The sequence below is a fragment of the Phascolarctos cinereus genome, unplaced genomic scaffold, assembly GCF_003287225.1.
Source record: "Phascolarctos cinereus isolate Bilbo 61053 unplaced genomic scaffold, phaCin_HiC Scaffold_5;HRSCAF=322, whole genome shotgun sequence".
Lineage (NCBI taxonomy): Eukaryota > Metazoa > Chordata > Mammalia > Diprotodontia > Phascolarctidae > Phascolarctos > Phascolarctos cinereus.
In genome coordinates, this window is record NW_027555958.1 from 12,859,242 (window position 1) to 12,884,903 (window position 25,662).

General features: G+C 48.1%; 1 protein-coding gene across 5 annotated transcripts in view; it reads left to right on the plus strand.

The window, feature by feature from the left end:
- DIS3L2 (DIS3 like 3'-5' exoribonuclease 2) overlaps nucleotides 1-25,662 on the plus strand; it is a 358,658-nt gene that overhangs the window by 330,628 nt on the left and 2,368 nt on the right. For all 5 annotated transcript variants that reach the window (XM_020972180.2, XM_078154658.1, XM_020972186.2 and 2 more), the window contains 5 exons: nucleotides 19,175-19,358; nucleotides 20,826-20,912; nucleotides 24,267-24,414; nucleotides 24,998-25,128; nucleotides 25,383-25,487. In XM_020972180.2, coding sequence (XP_020827839.1) covers nucleotides 19,175-19,358; nucleotides 20,826-20,912; nucleotides 24,267-24,414; nucleotides 24,998-25,128; nucleotides 25,383-25,487 — 655 coding nt within the window. The remainder of the gene's footprint in view (nucleotides 1-19,174; nucleotides 19,359-20,825; nucleotides 20,913-24,266; nucleotides 24,415-24,997; nucleotides 25,129-25,382; nucleotides 25,488-25,662) is intronic.

Sequence of the window (25,662 nt, forward strand, 5' to 3'; positions counted from 1 at the left end):
CCATGGCCAAGAAATGGAGGGCCTGGAAAGGTAGGAGGGAATGAGGTCATGAAGGGCTTTGAAGGACAAACAAAAGTATTTTGTTCTTGGAGGCAATAGGAAGCTACTGGAGTTTGTTAAGTAGGGCAGCGACATGGTCGGACCTGGGCTTTAGGAAGATCCCTTTAGTGGCTGAATGGAGGAGGAAGGTGGGTCGGAGTGGAGAGAGACGTGAGGCAAGAACCCCCCCCCCCCCACCACGAGGTGATGAGGGCCCGCACCAAGATGCTGTCAGTGTCAGAGGAGATAAGGGCAAATATTTCAGTGAGATGGCAGAGGGGAAATCAACAGGCCTCGGCAACAGATTGGATGGGGGATGAGAGAGATGAGGAGGAGTCCAGGCTCCGGGAGCCTGAGCAGCTTGGAGGAGGGTGGAGCCCTCTACTATCATAGGAAAAGGAGGAGGGCGGGGGAGGATTTAGTGAGAAAAGGAATGAGTTCCGGTTTGGATATGTTGAGGTCAAGATTTCTACTGGACATCCAGTTGGAGATGTCTGAAAGGCAGCTGGAGACGCGAGGCTGGGGCTGGACAGGCAGATTGGGGAATCATCAGCATTGAGATGGTGGGTAAATCCCTGAAAGCTGTCGAGATCTCCGAGTGAAGTAAGACGGAGGGAAGGAGAGAAGAGGGCCCAGGATGGAGCCCTGAGACACAGCTACAGTTAGAAGGCATGCTCTGATTGTTGTCCTCCGCTCTGGCAGAGGGCCAGTGCCATCAGGAGAGCCAAGTCTTGACTTGCGAGTGAATTGGATTTAAGTGAGGCAGAGCTGTGCAGTCATCAGCCTCCTCTGTCCTCCAGGCTCATCTGACTCCAATGACAAGATATCGATCAGGACAGCTGCAGATGACCCAAGATGCAGAGGGCATGATCTGATAGGTAGGAAGAGAATATGTAGAGAGGAGTGTCCTGAAAACCCAGAGAGAAGAGAGTGTCAGGGAAGAGAAGGTTAATACAGAGAGCTCAAGGAGGATTGAGAAAAGGCCGCTGGGTCTGGCAGTTAAGAGACCACTGGTGACTTTGGAGAGGGCAGCTCAGGTGGGGTGATGAGGGCAGAAGCCAGAGGTAAGGGGTTAAGAAGAGAGAGGAGAGAAGCTGCAGGCTCCCACTGGAGATGGTCTTTTCCAGGAGTTTAGCTACAAAGGGCAGAAGAGAGACAGGGTTGATAGTGACGGAAGGATCAAGGGAGGGTTTTTTCCCAGAATGGGGGAGGCCTAGGCAGTAGGAAAGGAGCCAGTACAGGAGAGACTGAAAATAAGTGATGCAGGGGTGACAGAGGGGGATGAATGGGGTCACTTGAACAAGTAGAGGGGTTGGCCCTGGTGAGGAGAAAGACCACCTCCTCATGTGAGACAGAGGTGAAGGAGGAGATGGGCAGAAGGCACCCGAGTGACAGGGCATGAGGAAGAGGGGAGAAGAGGGAGTTCATGGTGAATGGCCTCAAGTTGTTCTGTAAAATGGGAGACAAGATTCTCAGCTGTGAGGAGAGGGAGAGGGGGAGCCAGGGGGGTTTGAGGAGGGATGAAAAGGTCTGGAAGAGCCACTGTGGAGCATGGGAGAGTGAGTGATTTAGGGTGGTACAGTAGGATTGCCTAGCAGCAGTGAGGGCCCCGATTTGTAGCAGATCCAGTCAGAACAGTCATGGGATTTTCTCCATGTTTGTTCAGCAGCACTTTTTGAGGTGCGAAGGCAGAGGTGAGAAATGGTGGGAGTGATCCAAGGCTGAGGCATGGCTGGGCATAATCAGTCATGTGATTAGGGATTCAAGGGAGAAGGACAGGGCAGAGTAGAATTCGTTCACCAAGAAATCAAGATGGAGAGAAGAGGAGAGAGTGCCTAGTGCAGGGAGATGGCCTGGGAGAGAATTGTGGGATCAAGGGATTGGAGGCCATGGTGAGGATGAAGAGCAGGGTTATGTAAGGGAAGGCAGAGGGAGAGGTAAAAAGCCAGCAGACTGTGATCAGATAAAAGGATTTCAGAATTCTTGAATATGGAGATGATACATTTGTGAGTGTGGCAAGAGCCAGGGTATGACCATCTTTGTGTGTGGCTGAGGAACTGAGTGGTTAGGGTTATTGGAGGGAGAGAGTGTGTGTGTGTGTGTGTGTGTGTGTGTGTGTGTGTGTGTGTGTGTGTGTGTGTTGAAGTCACCTAGTGTGAAGGCAGGAGTTGGGGAGGAGAGAAAAATTGTAAGTCAGGTATCTAACTCCTTGAGGAGGGGAAAGGAGAGACACACGTGTGTAAACACAACAGCTACCAAGACATTGATTGGGTGGCCGAGATGAATAGCATGAACCTCAAAGGGGAAAAGGTTACTGAGTGATGGAGAAAAGGGGAGAACCTGGAAGTGGCAGTGGGGAGCAAGGTGTATTTCCTCTCTCCCACCTTGACCTGAGAGATAAAGAGGATGAGCGAAGGTGCAGCCAGTACTGGAAAGGGTGGCCGGGGAGGCTGTGTCCTCAGGGGGAAGCCAGGTTTAGTAAGAGCTAGCAGATGGAAGGAGTGGGAGAGGAAAAGACTTAGGATGAAGTGAAGTTGTTCCCTATGGAACAGGCATTCCAGGGGGCACGGTAGATAGGGTGGGTGGTGTTTGGTTGGAAGTTTGGGGTGGGAGGGTTGAGGGGGATGGGAATGAGGAATCAGGTGAGGCGGGTGTGGAATGGGGTTTGGATGATGGTCTGCGAGGGTTCAGAGTCCCTGGGACGCGAAGGGTATGACCAGGGGTGAGAGTATTCACTGAGTGGAAGATTACTCCTCTTGCCAAAGGAGATTGGAGGTGGGGCTAGGGACAAGCTCAGTAAGAGAAGGAAGGCACGTGGTCCATTGGCCCAGTCTTCGCTCTGAATGCTGGAGAGAGTGTAGCTGGAGATGGAAGACACGTATCTCCCTGCCCGTGCTTTACCCAAAAGTCCACTGCAGTTTTACTTCTTTAGCTCCTTTTCCTGAGAAGAGGTGGGGCTTTTCCTGATCAAGTCACCTCCCCTCCTTGAAGCCTCTGTATAATCCCATTTTTTCCTGGAGCACTTTATTACCACATTGATCAAGTTGTCATTCATCTCTCCCTCCCCGTCTCCCCCACTCCTCTGTCTCTGCTCTTTTTTCTTTTTCTCTCCCTCTCTTCCCTTCTTTCTCCCCCTCTCGCCCCTCTCTCTGACTCTCTCAGTCTCTCTCTCTGTCCTTTAAAAACCTGCAGTTGAGCCTCTCCATCCCCAGAAGCAGTTGTCCTGTAAGTCTCCTTTATTTCACCACCATATTCTTAGAAGGAATCCTCTCTGCTCAGCACCCACTCCACAGTGCCTTCCAGTCGGGCTCCCAGGATGCAGTGGCCTTGTCCTTCCGGCTCATCAGCCACTAGGGGGAGCCAGAGTGCATGGAGCACCTGGCCTGGAGTCAGGAAGACCTGAGCTCAAACGCAGCCTCAGACACTTACTAGCTCTGTGACCCTGGACAGATCAGTTCATCTGTTTATCTCGGTTTCCTCCTTTGCAAAATGGTCGTCTTAACGGCACATACTTCCCAGGGCTGCTGTTGTAAAAGCACCTAGTGCGGTACCAGACGTATTTCATTGTGGTTCAGTCATTTCAGTCCTGTCAGACTTCTTGGCTGAAATCCTCAAATGGCTTGCCATTTCCTTCTCCGCTCATTTTACAGATGAGGAAACTGAGGCACACAGGGTAAAGTGACGTGGCCCAGGGTCACACAGCTACTGAGTGTCTGGATTTGAGTCCAGGTGTTCCTGATTCTAGGCTAGTGCTCTATCCACTGCACCACCACACTGCCCTCCAGGCACCGGGCAGCAGGAACAGTCTTGAAAACAGGAAGAGGAGGAGAGAACAATGTCATGGAAGCTGAGGAAGGAGGAGGGTTTAGGATAGAGGAGCCTTTAGTAGTGTCAAAAAGCCGCAAAGAAGTAGAGGATTGTCAGGCAGGGGAATCTGCCAGGTGCTTAATCAATGCCTGTTCCCCTCTCCCTCCTGTCCTAGACTTCCCGTCCATTCTTCTCAGCTTCCACCATCTGCTCGTATTAGGAGGGTTTTCTGGGGGGCTCCATGCTCCCTTGATGACCTCATGAGCTCCAGTGGGAAATGCCGAAACCTTCATTTCTTAGTCTCTCTTGAACCTGGTCACAGATCATCAGAGATGTTCTAGCCCAAGTGGTTCTGAAGACATTTCCTGCTCTTCCTTTGGCCTCTAAGAGCTCCAGCCCCTCAGAGAAGCTTCTCTTCTACCTTCCTCTCATGACCTCAGTCCCCTCGCTCTGTTGTGGGGGCATAGAAAGATTAATAGGACATAGTCTCTGCCTTTAAGGAATGTCCATTGTAGATGAGTTCCTGTATTTGCCCAGACCAACACTGGCCTTTCCTGGGGCCCTGGTTACTCTTGGCACTGCCTAGCATCACTCCCCGTCACCCCAGTGGGGGTAATCATGCCTTCCAGAGACAACCAGAGAGCCTTCAGGTGTGCGTGGTCCACCAAGAGGCCTTCAGCTAGGTTGCCAAGGCCGTGCCACGCACTTCTTGCACAACAGCCTTTCCCTCTCCTACTCATTCTGTCCTGAGGGGAGGAGAGCTTTCCTTCAGGTCATTCTGCCCATCCCCTCTCAGAACAGCCACAGCAGGTACATGGGACCACAGAACACAGATGGAGGGACATGCTTTTCTATCTCCTTTCAGTAAGTGCCAGCTTCCTCCTTGACTGATCCTTTATGGGCTCCAGAAAGCCCAAGCATCCCTGCTTGGGGTCTGGTGAGGTCCTCCAGGGTCATCACCTTGGCCCCGCCCCACCCCAGAGCAGCCCCAAGATACCCTGTTCGGCAGCTCTCCTGCTGGGCCCAGCCCAGCGGGTGCCACATTGCAATTATGTGTTCGGAGCCACTGTTGCTGACTCCGCCGCCTCTCTCTTGTGCGTGGAATGCTGGTGTCTCTCAGGCAGTGAGACAGGGGAATTGCCGCACAGATGATGCTCTCAAAGTTTCCAGCCCCCAGCTGTGCTTGCCTGAGACTTTGAGAGGGAGCTGGGCTGCTGACTTCAGGCGTGCAACCCCTCTGGATTTAGCAGCTTTGGAGAAAAACTCTTTTCTTCCCCTGTGTGGAGTGGGAGGGATGCTAGCCATGAGCACATGGTACCTGGGCTGCCAGGGAGTCAGGGGCCTGGAGCCCAGGGGTGGCTGGCTGTCCCTGACCCAAAGGTCACAAGAACCCGAGTGGAGAACCACTGGGGCCTTTGGGAGAAGTGAATTGGAAGCTGCTTGAGAGGGATGCCTGTCAGATCTCCAAGTTAGTGGTTTTAACCAAAAGTTAACCAAGTAGCATCTGGGAGAGAAGTATTAGAACAAGTCCTTGCTAGGAGCACCACCAGCTAAGCGAGGTCAGCCCTGTCTTCCTTTGGTTTTAGCCTCTTGAAATGAGGATCTTGGTAGTTTGGGGCAGCAGCTGGCCACTGCAGCCTCAGAGCCTCCCAGCCCATTCCCAAAAGCAGCTCGGGGTATTACTTTTCATCTTGTTTGGCTGGTGACACATCTGGGAACTGACCAAATAGCCTGGAGAAGGCTGACTAGGACTTTAATGTCCATCTCTGCTGCTGCCGTGCATGAAACCTGCACGTGTCCTGGGGACCAGCCAGTCCTGCTGTTTCCAGGTATAGTGCTGAGGCCTTACGAGGCAGCCGAGTTATCTGCCAGAATTTTTCTGTTCGAGTGGAAGCTCCATAGGGCAGGGACCATCTTGGCTTTTGTATTTGTATCCCCAGTGGTCCTTAGGACAGGCTTCATCTGTGCTTTCTCCTTGATTGATGTCCCAGAAGAGAATATCTCCATCACCTCTTCCAGTTCTGATTCTGGCTCAGTCTGTCCCACACACCAGCTGATGAAGGAGAGAGGGGACTCTTCTGACCGGATTTTCTAGAGTGGAACATGAGAGGTCTGGAGGATGGGAGGAACAAAGGCAGGACCCCAGACCCAGTGCCCAAATGGGGATAAGGGTAAAGACCACTCAGCGTCTTAGGCTTTGGCCTTTGTCTTTCAAAGCAAGAGTGGGATGATCAGAGTTGTGCATAAGGATTTAGGATAGATTAGAACGTCTGAAGGCAGGGAAACCAGTAAGTCATTGTGGGTGCCAGAATCCAGAGCCAGCCGTGGTTCTCAGCTACACAGAAGTCATTTATGCTGTGTAGGGGTCGTAGGAAGCACGTCTCTTTGGCAGTCCTTCCCACTTCTCCATGTAAGCCCTTTCCTCCTACTTCGAGTCTATAAACTTCCACTGAGGGGGGTGTGTGTGTGTGTGTACGCGCGTGCGTGCGTGCATGCTTCTCACTTAGAAACTTTTGCATGGATGATGAGCTGATGCTCCCAGGGTAAGGAGGACCAGGAATTGGAGTCAGTGGATTCCAGCTGCCTCAGATCTAAGTGTTTTGAAACCAGACAAAGAACAGTACAGTCTGGCAGCCTGGAATCTGCCTGCATCACCTGATTGCATGATGGAGCCCTTTCAGGTCCCTCTGTGGGTCCAGTTATTGGAAAGACTCGGGGTCCCACCTATTGGCCACCCCCAGGATGGAAAGGCATCCCAGACCTGACTGGAGGTAGGGAGGAGCCCGCAGAGGAAAGCTCAAAGGCTTGAAGGGGCTGGTGCCCATCCAGTCTAGCCCTCCCATTTTACAGAACAGGGCATAGAGGTCTGGGAGAGGTGATCTGCCCAATGTCCTGTAGCTTGAGAGCAGCAGAGTTCAGACTTAGCTCCAGGTCTTTCTGATTCCACATCCCATGTTTTTTTTCTCATGCTACTGTGGGAATGGCTGCATGAAGTGGGACCCTAGGCAAACCCTGAGGCAGAGACCAGCACTCTCCCAGTGGTTCTTGAGGGTTGCAGTACTTTCCTCTCTCTGGACTGGGGTGCTCACTGTGTAGGGGAGGCAGGCTCAGGACCCCCCCTCTTTGGGCCAGAGCTGCTGGCTACTCGCTGTCCTCCCATTGGCCCCTTCAGACCAGTCTAGTCAGACAAGAGAAGCCTGTTGTGATCTGCTCTTGTACAGGCACTGGTGTGTGTGTGTGTGTGTGTGTGTGTGTGTGTGTGTGTGTGTGTGTGTATGCATTGAGGGCAGATTAGAAAAATGTTTTCTACAACATACTCTGTATGTATAGAATCCTGATGACCAGTAGATTGGAACTGACCACTAAGGAGTACTAGGCAGTACCTTACTTACTATCAGACCCGTCTCCCATGCTGTGGTCTGTGTACTGTTTTTGGAATAAAAACTCTCAGGCCTCTCTTTCAGGAGATGTAGAGAACATAGCTTTGCTCACCACCCCTGCTCATCTTCCAGCTGAGATCAGAGCAAAGAAGAGCCACCCTACATCTTACCGGGGAGGCAGCTGCAACTCTCAGAAAGGCAGCAGCTTGTCCAAAGCCATCCAGCAAACCAGTAGCTGAGCCAGTAAATTCCAGTGTCGGGCTAAATCTCCCTTCCCGGATGAGCAGCTCCAGCCCTGCCGAGTGAAGATGGAGGCTAAGCCTGAGATGAGTGGGTGCCCTAGCCTGGATGGGCTCACATGCACACATGTATGTGATAAGAATTCCATAGCCCCAGATCCTGGAGAAGAATGCTGGTCATCCTGGGGAGAATCCACTAGACCTGGCCCCTTGGGCTGCTGGGGTCCTGGGGGAACAGGGGCTTTGGCCTGTCCCCAGGCCCCAGCAGCTTTCCTAGGCTCATCGGGAGGACCCTCCTCTGTCCTGGTTCCCAGTCTCCTCACAGAGGACTTGTATGGGGACCAAGATTGCCATCTGGTGGCCGCACTAGCAAAGCACGTGCAAGGGGGTTGCAGAGCAGAAGCTTTAGGAGGAGCTCACCCAAGCTGTCTTGTGTTTTGCTTTAAAATAATTTTTTACTCTCCTTTTTTGTTTTTTTATGTCACCACAGTTATCCAAGGCATCCTCCCTCCATCCCCAGGGAGCCGTTCCATAGGACAAATGGTGTTAGAAAAAAAAAAGTCAGCACACCGGATCTGTGCATTGAGAAAGACCAGAAGCATTCCATGTGGGACTCCCGTGTGGAGGGGAGGGTCACGCGGGGCCTCTCGTCTCTCGTCATTCACTTTACCAACACCGGGTTATTGAGTCCTGCTGTTCCCGATTGTCCTTGTCTAGTCTGCCCTACTGATCCATCCCTCTCTCTCTGTTTTCTACACCAGTACCAGACGGCTTTGATGGCTGCAGGCTCATGATATACTTTAGTGCAATTCCGTTGTTATCTCTGCTTCTTTTCATGGTTTCCCTTGAAATTTGAAATCTTTTATTTTTCCAAATGAATTTTCTTACTATTTTATCAAGTTCTGCAGAGGATCACCCTGCTAATTTGTTTGGCACCTTTGGAAGTGTTATCATTTTTAATATATTGGCATGGCTTAGCCATGAGTGTTGAGCTCCAGTTCAGTTGTTCTTTATTTCCTTGTAATTGAATCTGTGTAAGTCTTTGGTGCACTTTGGTAGGTAGTGTATGCATTTTATAATTATGTGGAATGGGACTCCCTTTATTGCTTCTTATGTATTGTTATCATATAGAGATTAAGTTGATTTTGGAGGATTTATTTTGTAGCCTACAGTTTGCCGCAGCTAATAATTGTCTCAATTAGTGTCTTTGCTGATTCCCTAGGATTTTCCAAGTTAACCAGCGTATCATCAGTAAGTAGAGAGAGCGTTATGGCCTCTTTCCCTGTCTTTATGCCTTTAATTTCTTTCTCATCTTATTGCTGTTGCTGGCATTTCTAGAACTACATCAAATAATAATAGGGAGAGTAGGCGTCCTTGCTTCCCTTCCATATTTATTGGAAAATGTTCTAGTATGTCCCCATTGCATATGATGCTTGTTCTTGGTAGAGGCTTTTTTATGATATTAAAGAAAGTACCTCTGTGCTTGTACTTTGTAGCATTTTTAGCATAAAAGTGTTATTTTTCTTTTTTTAATGTATTTTTATTTTGTTAAATATTTCCCCGTGACATGCAAAAAATTTTAACATTAATTTCTTAAAATTTTGAGTTCCATATTCTCTCCCTCCCTTCCGCTCCTTCCTTCTCCTCGAGAAGGCGAGCAATTTGATATTGATTTTATATGTGAAGTAATGCAAACATTGTTTCTATATTAGCCGTGTTACAAAAGAAAACACAAGACAGAAAAAACAACCACCACCAAGAAGTGTGCATCAATCTGCACTCAGAATTCATCAGTTTTCTCTCTGGAGGTAGATGCATTTTTCATCATGGGTCCTTTGAAATTGTTTTGGTTCATTGTCTTGATCCAAATAGACGAGGCTTTCACAGTTGATCGTGCTCCCAGTGTTGCTGTTACTGTGTACAGTGCACTCCTCTTTCTGCTTACTTCATTTTGCGTCATTTTGTGGAAGTCTTCCCAGCTTTTTCTGAAATTATCCTGCTTGTCATTTCTTACAGCACAATAGTATTCCGTCACATTCATATACCACAACTTGTTCAGCCATTCCTCAGTTGACGGGCATCCCCTCAGTTTCCAGCTCTTTGCTACCAAAAAAAGAGATGCTACAAATATATGTTTGTGTGTATATATTTACATTTATAAGTAGGTCCTTTTCCCTTTTCTTTGATTTCTGTGGAATACAGACCTAGGAGTGATATTGCTGGGCCAAACAGTATGTACAGTTTTACAGACCCTTGGGCGTAGTTCCAAATTATTTTCCAGGCTGGTCAGAGCAGTTCACAAGTACACCAACAGTGTATCCTAATTTTTCCATATCTCCTCCAGCATTTGTCATTGTCCTTTTCTGACATGTGAGCGAATCTGATAGGTGTGAGGGGGTACCTCACAGCTATTTTAATTTGCATTTCTGTGATCATTAGTCATTTAGAGCATTTTTTATGTGACTATTGATAGCTTTGATTTCTTCTTCTGAAAATTGCCTATTCATATCCTTTGATCATTCATCAGTTGGGGAATGACTCTTATTTTTATAAATTTGACTCATGTCCCTACATATTTGAGAAGTGAGGCCTTTATTAAAGAAAATTGCTATAAAATTTTGCCCCGTTTTTGTTTTCCTTCTGATTTTGGCTGCATTCGTTTTGTTTGTGCAAAAGTCTTTTAATTTCGTATAATGAAAACTATCCATTTTGCTTCCAGTGATCCCTTCTGTCTTGTTTGGTCATAAACTTGGCCCTTATCTATAGATCTGACAAGTACATTTTTCCTTGCTGCCGTAATTTACTTATGTTCTCACCCTTTATATCCAGATCATTTATCTATTTTGACCCTGTTTTGGTATACAGTGTGACATGTTGGTCTATGCCTAGTTTCTGCCCAACTGCTTTCCAGTTTTCCTAGCAATTTCTGTTAAATGGTGACATTTTTAAAAAAAGCTTGCATCCTGGAGTTTATCAAACACTAGATTACTATGTATGTTATATATCTATAATCTGTTCCACTGATCTACCACTCTGTTTCTTAGCCAGTACCAGATTGTTTTGATGATTGCTGCTTTGTGATATAGTTTGAAATCTGGTACTGCTAGGCCATTGTCCTTCACATTTTTTCCCCATTAAGTTCCTCTATATTCTTGACCTTTTATTCTTGCAGATGAATTCTGTTATTTTTTCTAGATCTATAAAATCATTCTTTGATTGGTATGGAACTGAATAAGTAAATTAATTTACATAGAATTATCATTTTTATTATATTGGCTCAGCCATTTTTCTTATTCTTTAAATCTGACTTTATTTGTGTGAAAAGTGTTTTGTAATTGTGTTCATATTGTCTCTGGGTTTGTTTTGGCAAGTTGACTCCCAAGTGTTTTATATCATCTGCAGTTATTTTAAATGGCATTTCTTTCTATTTCTTGCTTTTGGGTTTTGTTGGTAGTTTATAGAAATATGGATAATTTATGTGGGTTTATTTTACATGCTACAAATTGACTGAAGTTGTTAAATGTTCCAACTAGTTTTCTAGTTGATTCTCTAGGATTCTCTAAGTGCACCATTGTATTTTCTGTAAAGAGTGGTGGTTTTGTTTCCTTGTTGCCTGTTTTCATTCCTTCCATTTCTGTTTCTGGTCTTATTGCCATCGCTAGCATTTTCAGTGTAATATTGAATAATCCTGGACGTCTTTGCTTCACCCTTCATCTTGTGGAAGGCTTCAAATTTATCTCTGTGACAAATAATGATTGCTCTTGGTTTTAGATAGATACTACTTGGGGCAGCTAGGTGGCACAGTGGATAGGGCAGCTAGGTGGCACAGTGGATAGAGCACCTGGAGCCAGGAGGAGCTGAGTTCAAATCTGGTCTCAGACCAGACACTTGACACTTACTAGCTGTGTGACCTTGGGCAAGTCACTTAACCCTAATTGCCTCTCAAAAAATAAATAGATGCTACTTATCACTTTAAGAAAGGCTCCGTTTATTCCTTTGCTTTCTAGTGTTTTTAATAGGAATGGGTGTTGTATTTTATCAAAAGCATTTTCTGCATCTGTTGATATAATCATATGATTTTTGTTGTTTTTGTTATTGATATGGTCAGTTTTGTTAATAGTTTTCCTAATATTCAACCACTCCTCATTCCTAGTAGAAATCCCATCTGGTTATAGTGTATAATCTATTTCTGTAATCACCTTGCTTGTTATCTTATTTAAAAATTTTGCACTGATAATTCATTAAGGAAATTGGTCTATAGATTTCTTTCTCTGTTTTTGCTCTCCCTGGTTTAGGTATCAAAACAATATTTAAGAAACTTGGTACAACTCTTTCTTTACTTTTTTTTTTCCTTCAGATACTTTATATAGCGTTGGAATTAATTGCCCCTTAAATGTTTGGTAGAATTCACTTGTAAATCTATATGGTCCTGGAGATATTTTTTCTTAGAGAAGCTCACTTATAGCCTGTTCAATTTCTTTTTCTAAGATAGAGTTACTTAAGTATTCTGTTTCCTCTTCTGCTAATTAGGACAATTTATGGTTTTTATAAGTATTCATCCATTTCACTTAGATTGTCAACTTTGTTGGCATATAATTGAACAAAATAACTCCTAATAATGGCTTTAATTTCATTTTCATTAGTCTCCCTTTCCAGTTTAGATACTGGTAATTTGTTTTTTTTTTCCTTATCAAATTAACCAATGGTTTATCTATTGTGTTGTCTTTTTTTTTTTAATAAAACCAACTCCTTGTTTTATTTATTAGTTCATTTTTTTTTTTGCTTTCAGTTTTATTAATCTCTCCTTTGATTTTCAGGATTTCTATTAGGGTCTTTAATTGGAGATTTAAACTTTATTCTTTTTCTAGTTGTTTTTTTTTTTAATTTGTATGTCCTATTCATTGATCTCTTTCTCTCTTTCACTGATGTATGTTTTTAGACATATGCATTTGGTCCTAAATATTGCTTTGGCTGCATCCTACAGATTTTGGTAGATTGTCTCATTGTCATTGTCTTCAATAAAATTATTGATTGTTTCTGTGATTTGTTCTTTAACCCACTTACTCTTTAGGGTTAGATTATTTAATTTCCGGTTAATTTTTAATCAGTGCTTCCATAGCCCTTTATTGAATGTAATTTTTATTGCATTATAATTTGAAAGGGTACATTTAATATTTCTGCTTTTCTGCATTTGGTTGTGCAGTTTTTATGTCTTGATACATGGTCAGTTGTTGAGAAGGTGCCATGTATGGCTAAGAAAAAGGTATATTCCTTTCTATTGCCATTCACTTTTCTCCAGAGATCTGTCATATTTAACTTTAAAAAATTCTGTTCAACTCCTTAACTTCTTGCCTGTTTCTTTCAGGGCTAGATTTACCTAGTTCTGAGAGAGGAAAGTTGAAGTCCCCCATTAGTTTTGCTGTCTATTTCCTCTTGTAATTCATACAACTTTTCCTTTAAGAATCTGGATGCTGTGCCATTTGGTGCATACATGTTCAGTATTGATATTGCCTCCTTGTTTATAATACCTTTTAGCAATATATAGTTTCTCTGTTTATCTCTTTTAACTAGGTTTATTTTTGCTTTTGCTTTGTCTGAGATCATGATTGCTATCCCTGCCTTTTTTATATCAGGTAAAGCATGATAGATTCTGCATCATCCCCTTATTTTACCTCTTTGTGTCCTTCTGTTTCAAGTGTGTTTCTTCTGAACAACATATAGTTGGGTTCTAGTTTCTAATCCATTCTGCTATCTGCTTCCATTTTGTGGGGTGAGGTCATCCCATTCACATTTACAATTGTGTTTATTAACTGTGCATTTCCCTCCATCCTCTTTTCTTCTGTTTATCTTGTCTCTCCTCTAAAATCTGTTTTGCTTTTGACCACTGCCTTCCTTTATCTGCCTTCCTTTTTAATTACATACACCCACCCCCCTTCTCATATCCATTTGCCCTACTTGTTCTGTTGGGTAAGATAGATTTGTATACCCAACTGAGTGTGTGTGTGTGTGTGTGTGTGTGTGTGTGTGTGTGTGTGTGTGTTTCCTTCTTTGAAACAATTTAGATGTGAATGAGGTTCAAGTATTGCCTGCCCTGCCGCCATCATTTCCCCCTCCACTGTAAAGCTCTTTCTTGTGCACTTCTTTCATGTTTTCGCCATTTTTCCTCTCCCCCTTCGCCTAGGGCATCTCTCTTTCCCACTCATCCATTTTTTTAATATCATCCCAACATGATTGACTCACTCCCACACCCTCCATTTATGTAGAATCTTTCTAACTGCCCTAATAATGATAAAGCTATTTGAAGTTACATGTATCACCTTCCCATATAGAAATATAAACAATTTAACCTTGTGGAGTCCCTTATGGTTTCTCTTTCATGTTTCTTTTTATGGCTTCTCTTGAGTCTTATGTTTGAAATTCATTTTCTATTCAACTCTGGCCTTTTCATCAGGAATACCTGAAAGCTCTCTATTTCACTCAATATCCATTTTTTTCCCTTGAAGGATTGTACTAAGCTTTGGTAGGTATTCTTGATTGTAATCCTAGCTTTTTTGCCCTCTAGAGTATCATATTCCAAACCTTCTGCTTCTTTAACATGGTAACTGCTAAATCTTGTGTACTTTTTTTTTTTCTGGCTGCTTTTGTAGTATTTTCTCCTTGACCTGGGAGCTCTGGAATTTGACTATAATATTCCTGGGAGTTTTCATTTTGGGATCTCTTTCAGGAGGTGATTCTTTCAATTTCTATTTTACCCTCTGGTTGTAGGATATTAGAGTAGTTTTGTTTTATGATTTCTTGAAATATCATGTGTAGGCTCTTTCTTTAATCATGGTTTTCAGGTAGTCCAATAATTCTTTTTTTTTTGTCTGCAGTTATTTTATTTTTTTATAATTAATTTATTTTTAATTTTCAACATTTACTTCCATAAGATTTCGAGTTTTAAATTTTCTCCCCTTCCTCTTCTCCCCCTCCCCAAGACAGCGTATAGTCTGATATAGGCTACACTTATACATTCATATTAAGCATATTTTCACATTGGTCATGTTGTAAAGAAGAATTAAAACTAATAGGAGGAACCATGAGAAAGAGAAACAAAACAAAAGAAGAAAAGAAAAGGAGAGCAAATGGTCTGCTTCTGTCTGTATTCAGACTCCATAGTTCTTTCTCTGGATGTAGATAGAATTTTTCCATCGTGAGTCTTTTGGAATTGTCTCAGATCTTTGCATCGCTGAGAAGAGCTAAGTCTATCAAAGTTAGTCATCGCACAATGTGGCTGTTATTATGTACAGTGTTCTCCTGGTTCTGCTCATTTCACTCAGCATCAGTCCATACAAGTTGTTCCAGATTTTTCTGAAGTCCACCTGCTAAATTTCTTATGGAACAATAGTATTCCATTGCATTCATATACCACAACTTGTTCAACCATTCCCCAGTTGATGGGCATCCCTTCAATTGCCAATTCTTGGCCACCACAGGAAGAGCTGCTTTAAATATTTTTATACATGTGAATCCTTTTCCCATTTTTATGATCTTTGGGATACAGCCTTAGAAGTGGTATTGCTGGGTCAAAGGGTATGCACATTTTATAGCCCTTTGGGCATAGTTCCAGATTGCTCTCCAGAGTGGTTGGATCAGTTCACAACTCCACCAACGATGTGTTAATGTTCCAATTTTCCCATATCTTCTCCAACATTTTTCATTTTCCTATTTTGTCATGTTAGCAGGTGTGATATGAGATAAGTTGCTGTAATCTCTTTGCTAATATTTTATTTCCCTAATTAATATAGATGTAAAAATTTTAAATAAAATATTAGCAAAGAGATTACAGCAACTAATCTCATCAATTTTCTTTCTCTGTTTTGGCTCTTCCTGGTTTAGGTATCAGCACCATATTTGCATCATAAAAAGAATTTAGTAGGACTCTTCCTTCATCTATTTTCCCAAATAGTTTATATAGTGTTTTAATTAGTTTTTCTTTAAATGTTTGATAGAATTCACTTGTAAATCCCTGGAGATTTTTTCTTAGGGAGCTGATGGTTTGTTTAAGTATTTTACTTCCTCTTCTGTTAATTTGGGCAATTTACGTTTTTGTAAATATACGTCCAGAGATTGTCAAATTTATTGGCATACAGTTGGGCAAAATAATTCCTAATTATTGTTTTGATTTCCTCTTTATTGGTGGTGAACCCACCCTTTTCATTTTGATACAGGTAATTTGGTTTTCTTTTTTTTAAATCAAATTAACCAAAGGTTTATCTATTTTGGTTTGTTTTTTTAATAAAACCAGTTCTTAGTTTTATTGATTAGTTCAATAGTTTTCTTAATTTCAATTTTATTAATCTCTCCTTTGGTTTTCAGAATTTCTAATTAGGTATTTAATTGGGGATTTTTAATTTGTTCTTTTTAAGTCTAGTAATATTTAAATTATCTCTCCTCAATCTATTTTCCAGATTATTTGTTTTTTCCAATGAATTATTTCACTTTTCCTTCTATTTTCTTTTTATTCTTTTGACTTTGTTTTATTGTTTCTTGATGTCTCATGGAGTCATTAGCTTTCATTTGACCAGTTCTGATTTTTAAGGATTTGTTTTCTTCAGTGATTTTTTTTCTACCTTTTTTTCTGTTTGGCCAATTCTGCTTTTCAAGGAGTTATTTTCATGAGTGAAATTTTGTATCTGTTTTTCATTTGGCCAATTCTGTTTTTTAAAGTGTTATTTTCTTAAGCGTTTTTGCACCTCTTCTGTAATTTTCATAATTTTCTTCCTTTGCTCTCATTTTTTTATCTAATTTTTCCTGTAACACTCTTATTTACTTTTGAAAAACTTTTAGCTCTTCCAGGAATTCTTGTTATGACTTCATGTTTTCCTTAAATTCTCAGAGTCCTTTGTCTTATCAACAAATTGGATCATTTTCTTTTGTTTTGTTTAGATGCCTAAACTTTTTTGCTAGATGTGGACTTAATGTTTTTCCTGATTCATCTGTTATGTTCAGGGTCTTAAGAGTTTTCTTCTTCCTGAGATCTTTGGTAGTTTCAGTCTCCCCCCCCCCCCCCCCCCAGTTTTTCCCTCTGATCATTTTTTCACTCCAATGGTGGTTTCCTTTGGGCCTGGATCTCAAAGTGTCTCAGCCTCCATCTACGCTGGGCAGTTCATGGTTCACCAGCCTGGTCTCTATCCCAAGTGGCTTTTGAGTGGTCAGAACTGGCACTCACTAGATGCTTTGCTCTTTCCCTTGGTCTTGGTCACCCCGCACATGCATGGTGTCTTATCCTCATGAGCTGTCCCATTCCCTGTATTTCTTAATTCTCTGGCCCAGTAGCATCAGCTCGGCGCTCTGCCACACTGTGCTGTTTTCTACTCCAGCCCTTGGAGTACAAATCTTTGCAGCGTTCTCTGTCTTCTCAGTCTGGAGCTGGAGGGTCCATAGCGCTGGAAAGAGGGAGGAAGACCACAGTGTGGGGCTGGGTTTTGTTGTAAGCCTATGTCAGGTCTTTAGGGACACTGAGTCAGCTCAGGATACGTGGATGTCAATTCATGGGTCTTTCAGTGTGTTCTTGTGTGTTTTTTGTTTTGTTTTGTTTTTTGATGAGGCAGTTGAGGTTAAGTGACTGGCCTGGTGTCACACAGCTAGTGTTAAGTATCTGAAGCCGAATTAGAACTCAGGTCCTCCTGACTCCAGGGCCAGTGCTCTGTCTGCTGTGCCACTTAGCTGCCCTCGGTGTTTTCTTTCTGACCATCTTTTGAATTTCAGGGATCCTTAACCATGACATCGATTTATCTTTGATGCAGAATTTCTGTTTTGGAGAGGTTTGAGAGGTCGAGATCAGGTCTCGTCCTCCATCTTGTTGTTCAGGGGACTCACAAGTCCCAAGTTCTCACTTCGCGGGGCAGATGTTAAGAAGAAGTAGTTTCTGCCTGCTCTGGGTCCCACAAGCGATAAGTAGTGACCTGGGACCCTCCCCCCAGCCCACAGCTCTGCCTCCTCTTCAGATAGTTATCGAGTTGTATGCCTACTGTAGTATTTTAAGACAACCACCTAGTTGTGCTTCATGGTGAATCGAGTTGAATTTATTTGAAATAACATAAAGAAGCATAAGATTAGGAATTTGGAGAAAGGAGTGGTGAGGGTGGGTTTGAGTGCTGAGGAAAGGCTTTGTGGAAGGGGGGTAATGAGCAAGTCTGTGGCTAGAGCAGAAGGCAGTCGTCACTCATCCAGGAAATGCTTGGGTGCCGTATGCAGAAGACTCTGTCCTAGGGAACAGGGACAAGAACAAAGGCCGAACAGGTGGGGAAGGAGATGCAGCGTCCTTGAGCGTTAGGCCAAGGGGTCCGAATGACCCTCAAGCCCTGGAGGAGCAGTGAAAGGTTTTTGAGAAGGACTTGTGTGCAGGAATTCTGGGATTGTTGGCTAGAGGCCCAGGGGACAGTGAGGAGATGTCACACTAACCCAGGCCTAGACCAGGGCTCTAGTAACAGGAATGGAAGAGGCCCTGGGAGGGATCCTCCAGAGCAGTCTGTGAGGCTGATTTGAGTCTGAAGGATACCTCTCCTCTGTTTGCTGCTGCCTGGACTTGGGAGGAGGTGGGCTGGAATGGAAGCCCGATGGACTTAGATTAGACAGAGGGAGGAACTCGCCCCCGAGATCTCCCAGGGTGCTTGACATTAAGCCCGAGAACCACAGAATCGCCTTCCCCGGACATCTTCCAGAACAGAGGCTGTTTTCTTTATGTACACCTTACAGTCCTTTCAGTGCCTTTAGGGGGTGATTGCACTTGCTCTGCATGAGGCCCTGTGAGTCAGCGAGTGGGCCGGATAGTAGAGGATGGGACTCCAGACTTCCTAGTGGAAGATTCCCAAATCCTGGTGTTTAGCCATTCCATCATGCCCAGTCACCCCGCACATGCTGACTGCTTCCTCCTCTCCATCTCCATCTCCATCACATGGTCTCACCATTGCACGTTCACTTCAGACTGTAGCAAGTTGTATTTATGAATGTTTGTATTTGCTCAAGCCAAGCGTGCGTTCTGTCTCCGTGTGCATCACAAGCTCCTTCTGGACCTCCTTTTTGTCTCCCTCTTGTCGGCGGATGCCGAGCTCAGCACACTGCCCAGAACGCTTCCTCAGGGCCATTCTCACCCACAGGGGCCCTTTGCTTCCTGCCTGTCCAGGTGGGGCTGGTGTGTGGCTGGCCATCTTTGGGTTCATCATTTCCACTCTGGGTTGTTGCTGGGCGCCCCTCCTTCCTGTCCTCTGCCAGCCTGTGAGCCGGACGCAGTGGCCGTGGCATCTTCATCTTGCCCTGTGCTCCTGGCTGCCCTCATAGGCCCCTAGATCTAGACCTGAAAAGGACCTACAAAGGGGGAAACTGAGGCACAGAGAGGTCACATGGTAGAGGCAGGACTTTATCTAGTACCCTTTGGCTCTAAATCCAACACTCTTTCCACTCTAGGTCACTGTGTTTCTGGAAAACTAACCCAGACCAGGCTTGTAGGCCCTCAGTGTAACATACAAGGAGAGGCATAGAGAAATCCCTGCAGAACATTCTCTAAGAAGGTTGTCTTCTGGGCCCCGGACCAGCCCAGCAGGTGCCCTGCGTCTCCCCAAGATGTCCAGAAACCAGCCCCCTGTCCCCAGGCCTGGGACTCGCACCCGTCATCCTTCGGTGGGGAAAACCTTTGCTCTCTTCACTTCTTGGATGCCTTCTCTGCAGGCTTGTGGAGGAATTCATGCTGTTGGCCAACATGGCTGTGGCTCATCGCATCTACTGTGCTTTCCCTGAGCGGGCCCTGCTGCGCCGCCACCCGCCGCCCCAGAGCAAGCTGCTGAGTGACCTCGAGGAGCTCTGTGACCAGCTGGGGCTGACCATCGACTTCAGCTCAGCAGGAGCCCTTCATGTGAGTGCCTTGCGCTGCTCGAGCCCTGCCCGGCACTTAGATTGCTGCAGTCCCACCTTTCCTCAGAGGATCCTGGCAAGGTTTAACGGATCTTGCCAAGCTGCAGATTTGGGTGCTCCTGAAAGAGGAAGGGTCTGTGCATTGCTCTTGGCTCTGCTTGTGATGAGGAAGAGCTGGAGAGAGGTGGGCAGGGCCGACACAAGCAGCAGTCCTGGCAGAAGCCTAGGGGGCAGGGAGAGGGTGGCAGGACCTGAGACCCAGAGAGACTTTGGACCCGGAGCACAAGGTCCGTTCTGCCCCCACCTCAGGATACCTTGAGGCCCTTGCTAGGAAGCAATCCAGCGGCTTCCTCTTCTAAGTAATTAGTCTGTGTGACCAGCTGCCGGGCTTCTGTTGGCCCCTGGGGCAAAGCTCTGGCTGCTGTGCCTGTTACATTGCTGGGCAGAAAGGTGGTCCCTGGGGTCTTTCTCCCCTCCAGGCAGTGGTCCAGGGGCAGCCCAGGGAATGGTGGTCCACGCTGTGGGCCCTGCCTGGAGCAGGGAGGGCTTTCTGATTTCACTGACTGTGAGCTTTGAAACGCCTTCTTCTGCTCCCCCCTCTCAGCCAGGATTGTGCTGAGGATGTGCCAGACACGGCTTCTGCCATCAGTGGAGTACGTGAGCAAGGGGTGGGGGGGTGAGTCCTGGGCTTAAGAGTATTTCACACACTGACCAGTATTGCTTTCCAGTTCAAGATGTTATTATATTTTTTTGCTGAAATTACTTTGAAAGAGCACTTTTGGGGCATCATGCCAGGGACTCAGAAACCGACAGCCTCAGCCCTGCCCCACCCAAAGAGAAAGTTCATTTGGTGCGTGTGTGTGAAGGTGGGGGCCTGGACTCCCGTCTGTGTCAAAGGGGTCACACCAAGGGCAAGAGCCGCTGCTCCAGGGGCAGCTGCCAAGGAGAGCAGCGGGACCCAATGCTGGCGCTCACGGGCCACTGTGGACAACTGGGCTTTGGCTCTGGCTGCCGTGGCCAGCCGTGGCTAAACCCTGTCCCCACCAGAGGTTACGTGGGTTTGGGGCAGGCCCATAAAGCAGCTGGGACCTCCAGAAGCAGTATGCTCTGGTGGGAAAAGATCTGGACCAGACTTAGGAAGCCAAGATTCTGTTCCCAACCAACTGTGTGACTTTGGCAAGACGTTTCCCATCTTGGACCTCAAAATGAGAGAATTAGATTACATGATCTCTGTAGTCTTGCCCAGGCTCCTCATACGCTGACCCCCAGGGTGCAGCCACTGCTTTGATCAGGCCGCAGGCCAACAGCTCTGAGGCAGCGGGAGCAGAGCAGGGCAGGCCTGAGAGCCTGGCATCGCCAGAGGCCACTGCTCTCTGGAGGAGCCCTGGCCGGGCCGCGCACACCCTCCTCTTCCCTGGCTTGCGTTTTACTTGGAACGTATTAGAGTTTTGTTTTTCTTCCTTCCTAGAAAAGTCTGACAGAGATGTTCGGGGACGACATGTATTCTTTGGCTTGGAAGGAGGTGCTCACCAACATGTGCTCGAGGCCCATGCAGGTAAGCAAGCCCGGTTCCTTCCCCTGCCCCTCCACTACCGCCTGGAGCCCAGCTCCACCTTCCCGCCTTCCTGCCAATCCTCCCTCCACCCTCTGTGGAGAGCCACCCTTGGGATGCCTGCGGAGTGGAGCCACCTCCCACACTGCCTCCAAGGGGACCATCTGGCTTTCTTCAGACCTGAGAGCACGGGAGCCGTTACCTAGGACAGTCTCCCCTGCACCAAGGGGTCCCCAGTTTCCTCACCCTACCCGCCTTATCACATACGCACCTAATCCTGCTCTTGAGTTCCTGCAGAAGGGAGGATTCCTCAGCGTTCAGCTCCCCACCTCAGGTGCTGGGCCTGCTTTCAAAGCCCGGGCCCAAGACTCTGAGGCCACCGGGGGGGGGGGGTGCCAGCTGGGAGGCTGGCTCTGCTTGTCGTGTGCCTGTGACGCCTGCCCTGGGGTTCGAGGCTACCTCTGGGAGACGTTGCTTCCCTGCAAGGGGAGGCTCACCTTCTCTCCCCGAGATGTTGGAGGCCTCTTCAGAGAGAGCTGGGCGAGTGCCCGGGATGCCAGGCCTGGGGCCACGCAGGCTGTCAACCTACCCTCAGGCAGTATTTAGTAATCGGCCACTGTGTGCCAAGCCCTGTACTAGGCACTGGGGGATGTACTCCCAAGACCAGAGGGAATTCCCAAAGGGACCGAGGGTCTAGCGCAAGGAAACGAGATGTACACATCAATATAGACACCAAGTACAAAAAAGCAAAAATGGTGCGATGAGGTAACAACGGGGGAAGAGACAACTAGGAAAAGCCTGGCTTTGAAGGAAGCGAGGGACTGAGAGGTGAAGGAGAGGCAGGAGTGCCTTCCCAGCATGGGGAACAGCCTATGCAGAGGCTCAGAGGTGGGAAACAAAAGAAACGGTGTGTGAAGGGGAGCTGTGTAAGATTAGCCTGGGAAGTGGGGTTGGAGCCAGGGGTGAAGGGCTTCTGATGCCGGACAGAGGAGCTTGTCTTTGGTCTCAGAAGTAATGGGGAGCCACGGGAGTTTGCTGAGTAGGGGAGTGGCGTGATCAGATGATGGACTGGAGGGAGGAAGGAGGAGGGATGTGAGGCAGAGGAGGCTTTGGGGAGGCTCCCGAGGGACTGGTGATGGGGACCTGATGGTCTGGCTCTGCTCCAGGGTTGGGGGAGGTAGGGGCAGTGATGGCCGGGCAGCAGCATCCTGGCTTTGACCTAGAGCGTGGGCCAGCCGAGTGTCCTCTGTGCTTCCCTCTTGACCTTCTCTGCTTCCTGAGCTGACCGCCTCTGGCACCCCAGTGCCTCTGCATACGTGGGTCCTTCCCCGTTTCCCTCTCCTTTGACACTCTCAGTGCACCAACACGTCTGTTCCCGCCTTCCTGCTGAGGCCCCTTGGCCAGAGCCTGTCCCCAGAGCATCTGGCAGTGAATGGGGGGAGAGGCAGAAGTGCACCCCAGCTTACAGCTGGGGAGGTGGGTGACAAGGAAGGCAGCCCAGGGAGCGGTGGCAGCCTGGGTTTGCTTTGGCCAATCGATACCCCATGCCCTGTTGGCTCTGCTGAGGAGTGCGGTCGCCAGAGAGTGCCTGGGGTCCCTCCGTCCTGCTGCCTGGCCTGGCACACCCCCTCCTTAGCTCTGGGCACCAGCCACCCCCCATGAGCTGCTTGTTGCCTACTCCAGGTCCCTGGGGACCATGGAATCGTAGCCTTAGGAGACTCTGGGGAGGGGGCACTGAGCACTCGCTTATGATGGCGGGACCGCTGTGAAGAGCACAGGAGATGGGAGATTTCTCCAGCTCAGCCTGGGATTTCAGGCCTGCCCCCTCCAGCCCCACACTGTAGCAGCCCTAACAGGATGCGTGTTCCCAGGCCCTGTGAGAACTTGGGGGAATGTTCTGTCATCTCCCAGGGACCGTAGGTTATTTCCTGGGAATCTGGCGGAGGGAGCTGAGCCTCCTTGGAGCGGCCTGCTGCTGGGGGCAGACTCCTAGCCCTGCCCTGGTGGGCAGGTGGAATCCTCATGGCTGTGGATGATGTGCAAGCCTTCCCATGAGGCTGCCGTGGGGGTGCCAGGGAGGAAGGAGTGGGGGCTGGCTGTCTGGCCACACTTTTCATCCATGGAGTTTGGCAGGTCCAAGCCCAGGCTGGGTCAGGGCAGAGGCTGAGGCTCCAGGCTCACTGTGGCCTCCTGGGGACCTTGCCCAGCAGGAGGTTTGGGAAGCCGAGGCGCTCCCTCGCTGCCTGAGCTAGGCCCCAGCTGCTCCATTTGGCATGGCATGTGCATGCGTGTGTGTGCATGTGTGTATGCGTGCACATGTGTGTATCCACGGGCACGACTTTGACGTCATTCAGAACCTGCTCACACAGCGTCCATAGCCCCTTGTTGTTCAGTCATGGCCAACTCTCTCTGACCCCACTGGGGCTTACTTGGCAGAGATACTAGAGCGGTTAGCCATTTCCTTCTCCAGCTCATTTGACAAATGAGGAAACTGAGGCAGGCAGGGTCAAGTGGCTTGCCCAGGAAATGTCAGAGGCCAGATTTGAATTCAGAAACTGGAGTCTTCCTAATTCTAGGCCTGGCACTCTATGCATTATGATGCCACCTAGCCACCCCTCCGCCTGCCCCCCATTCCCCAGCTCATGGCCTCCTTTTTGTCTTGTTCTGGGGTCTGGAATAGCAGGCAGTGGGCAGCAGGAAATCACTGTTCCCAGGATCAGCGGAGGCTTCTGGGAAAGCCAGGCTGCTCCACCCAGGTGCAGCTCAGGTGGGCCCTGTGGTATCTCAGTCTCCCTCTGAGCTGGAGGGAGCAGCCAGCTCGCTGAAGGCTGCCATAGGCTGTTGGCTACGTGCTGTGTTCTCAGCCCCAGCTCAACGTAGGGGCACCCTTGGGGCTGATAGCGCTAGCTGGTGTCTCCCATCACCCCAAAAACTGCCCCGGAGAAGATGTATCCCAGCCGTTGGGGACGAGTGTAGGAAGGGCAGGCCAAGGATCGCATTGACATTTATCTGAGACAGTGAAGAGCCAGAGTTGGAGCCACGCCCCTAGAAGCAGATGCTGCCTGCACTGTCGCCCACTCCCCGCCCCATCTTGGCAGTGACCGGCCACCCACGCGGGTCACAGGAGGAGGGTGCCAAGCTCTCTCTATGGGCAGCCGTTGGAATGCCTGACCTTCTTCCCCTTATTCAAGGCCACTGGTCTGCCCTCTAGCCCTCGTTCTTGTGACTGCTCTGTGGTTGGCGTGCCCTTCCCCTCTCCCCAGCTTAGATGGTTTACTCCCTGCTCCCCCATCCCCCAGAGGCTGCCTGCTGGCCTGGGCCCCTCCCTGCCGCCTGAGACCTTCCTCTCCCTTCCAGATGGCCTTGTACTTCTGCACGGGTGTGCTGCGGGACGAAGCTCAGTTTCGACACTATGCCCTCAATGTGCCCCTCTACACCCATTTCACCTCGCCCATCCGCCGCTTTGCTGACGTCCTGGTGCACCGGCTTCTTGCGGCCTCGCTTGGTAGGTTGGGGCCCTCTTGCAGCCGCCCATGTGGGCCAGACTGAGGGAAGCGGGTCTGGCCAGGGGGCAGCCTATGCTCATCACAGTCACTGGCCAGGCCTGGGGAGCCAGCCTGGGAGTCGGTGTGGAGTCCCAGTCTGCCAGAGCTGGGCAGACCAGAGGAGACCACCCCAACTCCACCGCACTGTACAGAGAGACAACCTCTGCAAGGCCCTGACCAGACCACTGCCCTCTGTGGGCTTTGTGGATAGAGCTCAGAAGGAGGGCCCACGAACAGCAAGAGAGGAAACAGTTACTTGTTTTTTCTGAGTATTTCCATCTACGTGCTTTCCTCTGTGCTCCTCTGTGTTTTATTTTATGTATTTAAGAATGCAGTCCTGAGGAGGGGTCCCTCAACTTCTGCAGCCTGCCTGCTGAGGGAGTGGTCCACAGCACAAAGTGAGGCCCCCCGGGACTAGACGTGCTTCATGGAGGGAGCTGAGGGCCCATGTTCTCCCTTCCCTCTGTCCTCATCTTCTCAGGGCTTGCAGGAAAAGGGAGGTACCCTGCAGCCCCTGAAGGGCCCATCCCCTCTCCTCACCAGGTTCCAGAGAGCCCCTGAACCTGGATGCAGATGCCCTCCAGAAACAGGCTGACCACTGCAATGACCAGCGGATGGCCTCCAAACGGGTGCAGGAGCTCAGCACCAACCTCTTCTTTGCAGTCATGGTCAGGGTAAGGCAGTCCAAGGCTCCAGCCTTTCTCGCTCCCTCCCTCCCCCCTCATCCCCAGACTGAGCTCACTCTTCCCACTGCCCTGGCTCCCAGCTTTCTCTGGACTTGCCTCTCAAAGGGGAGCAGAGGCTGGAGTTTGGGGTGCAGCCCTAGCTTCAGTAAACACAGTGTCCTCCTGGCCTCGCGGTGCCTGTGATGCCTTTCCCTGAGCCCTTGGGCCTACAGGTGACCTCGTGGCATCCTTGCCTCCCACAGGAGAGTGGCCCCTTGGAGTCAGAGGCCATGGTGATGGGTGTCCTGAACAAGGCCTTCGACGTGCTGGTGTTACGCTTTGGAGTGCAGAAGCGTGTCTACTGTAACGTAAGTGTGGCTGTGGGCTGGGGGGAGAGAGCCCTGCTGGGGGAGCGGGGGTCTGGATCCCCTGGGAAAGGAGAGGAAAGGGGAGGCCTCTCACCAGTGACAGGAAGAGAAAGGAGCAGAAGGGACAGCTTTGGAGTGTCATCCTGGTGCCGAGACTGGGGCTCTCCGTGGCAGA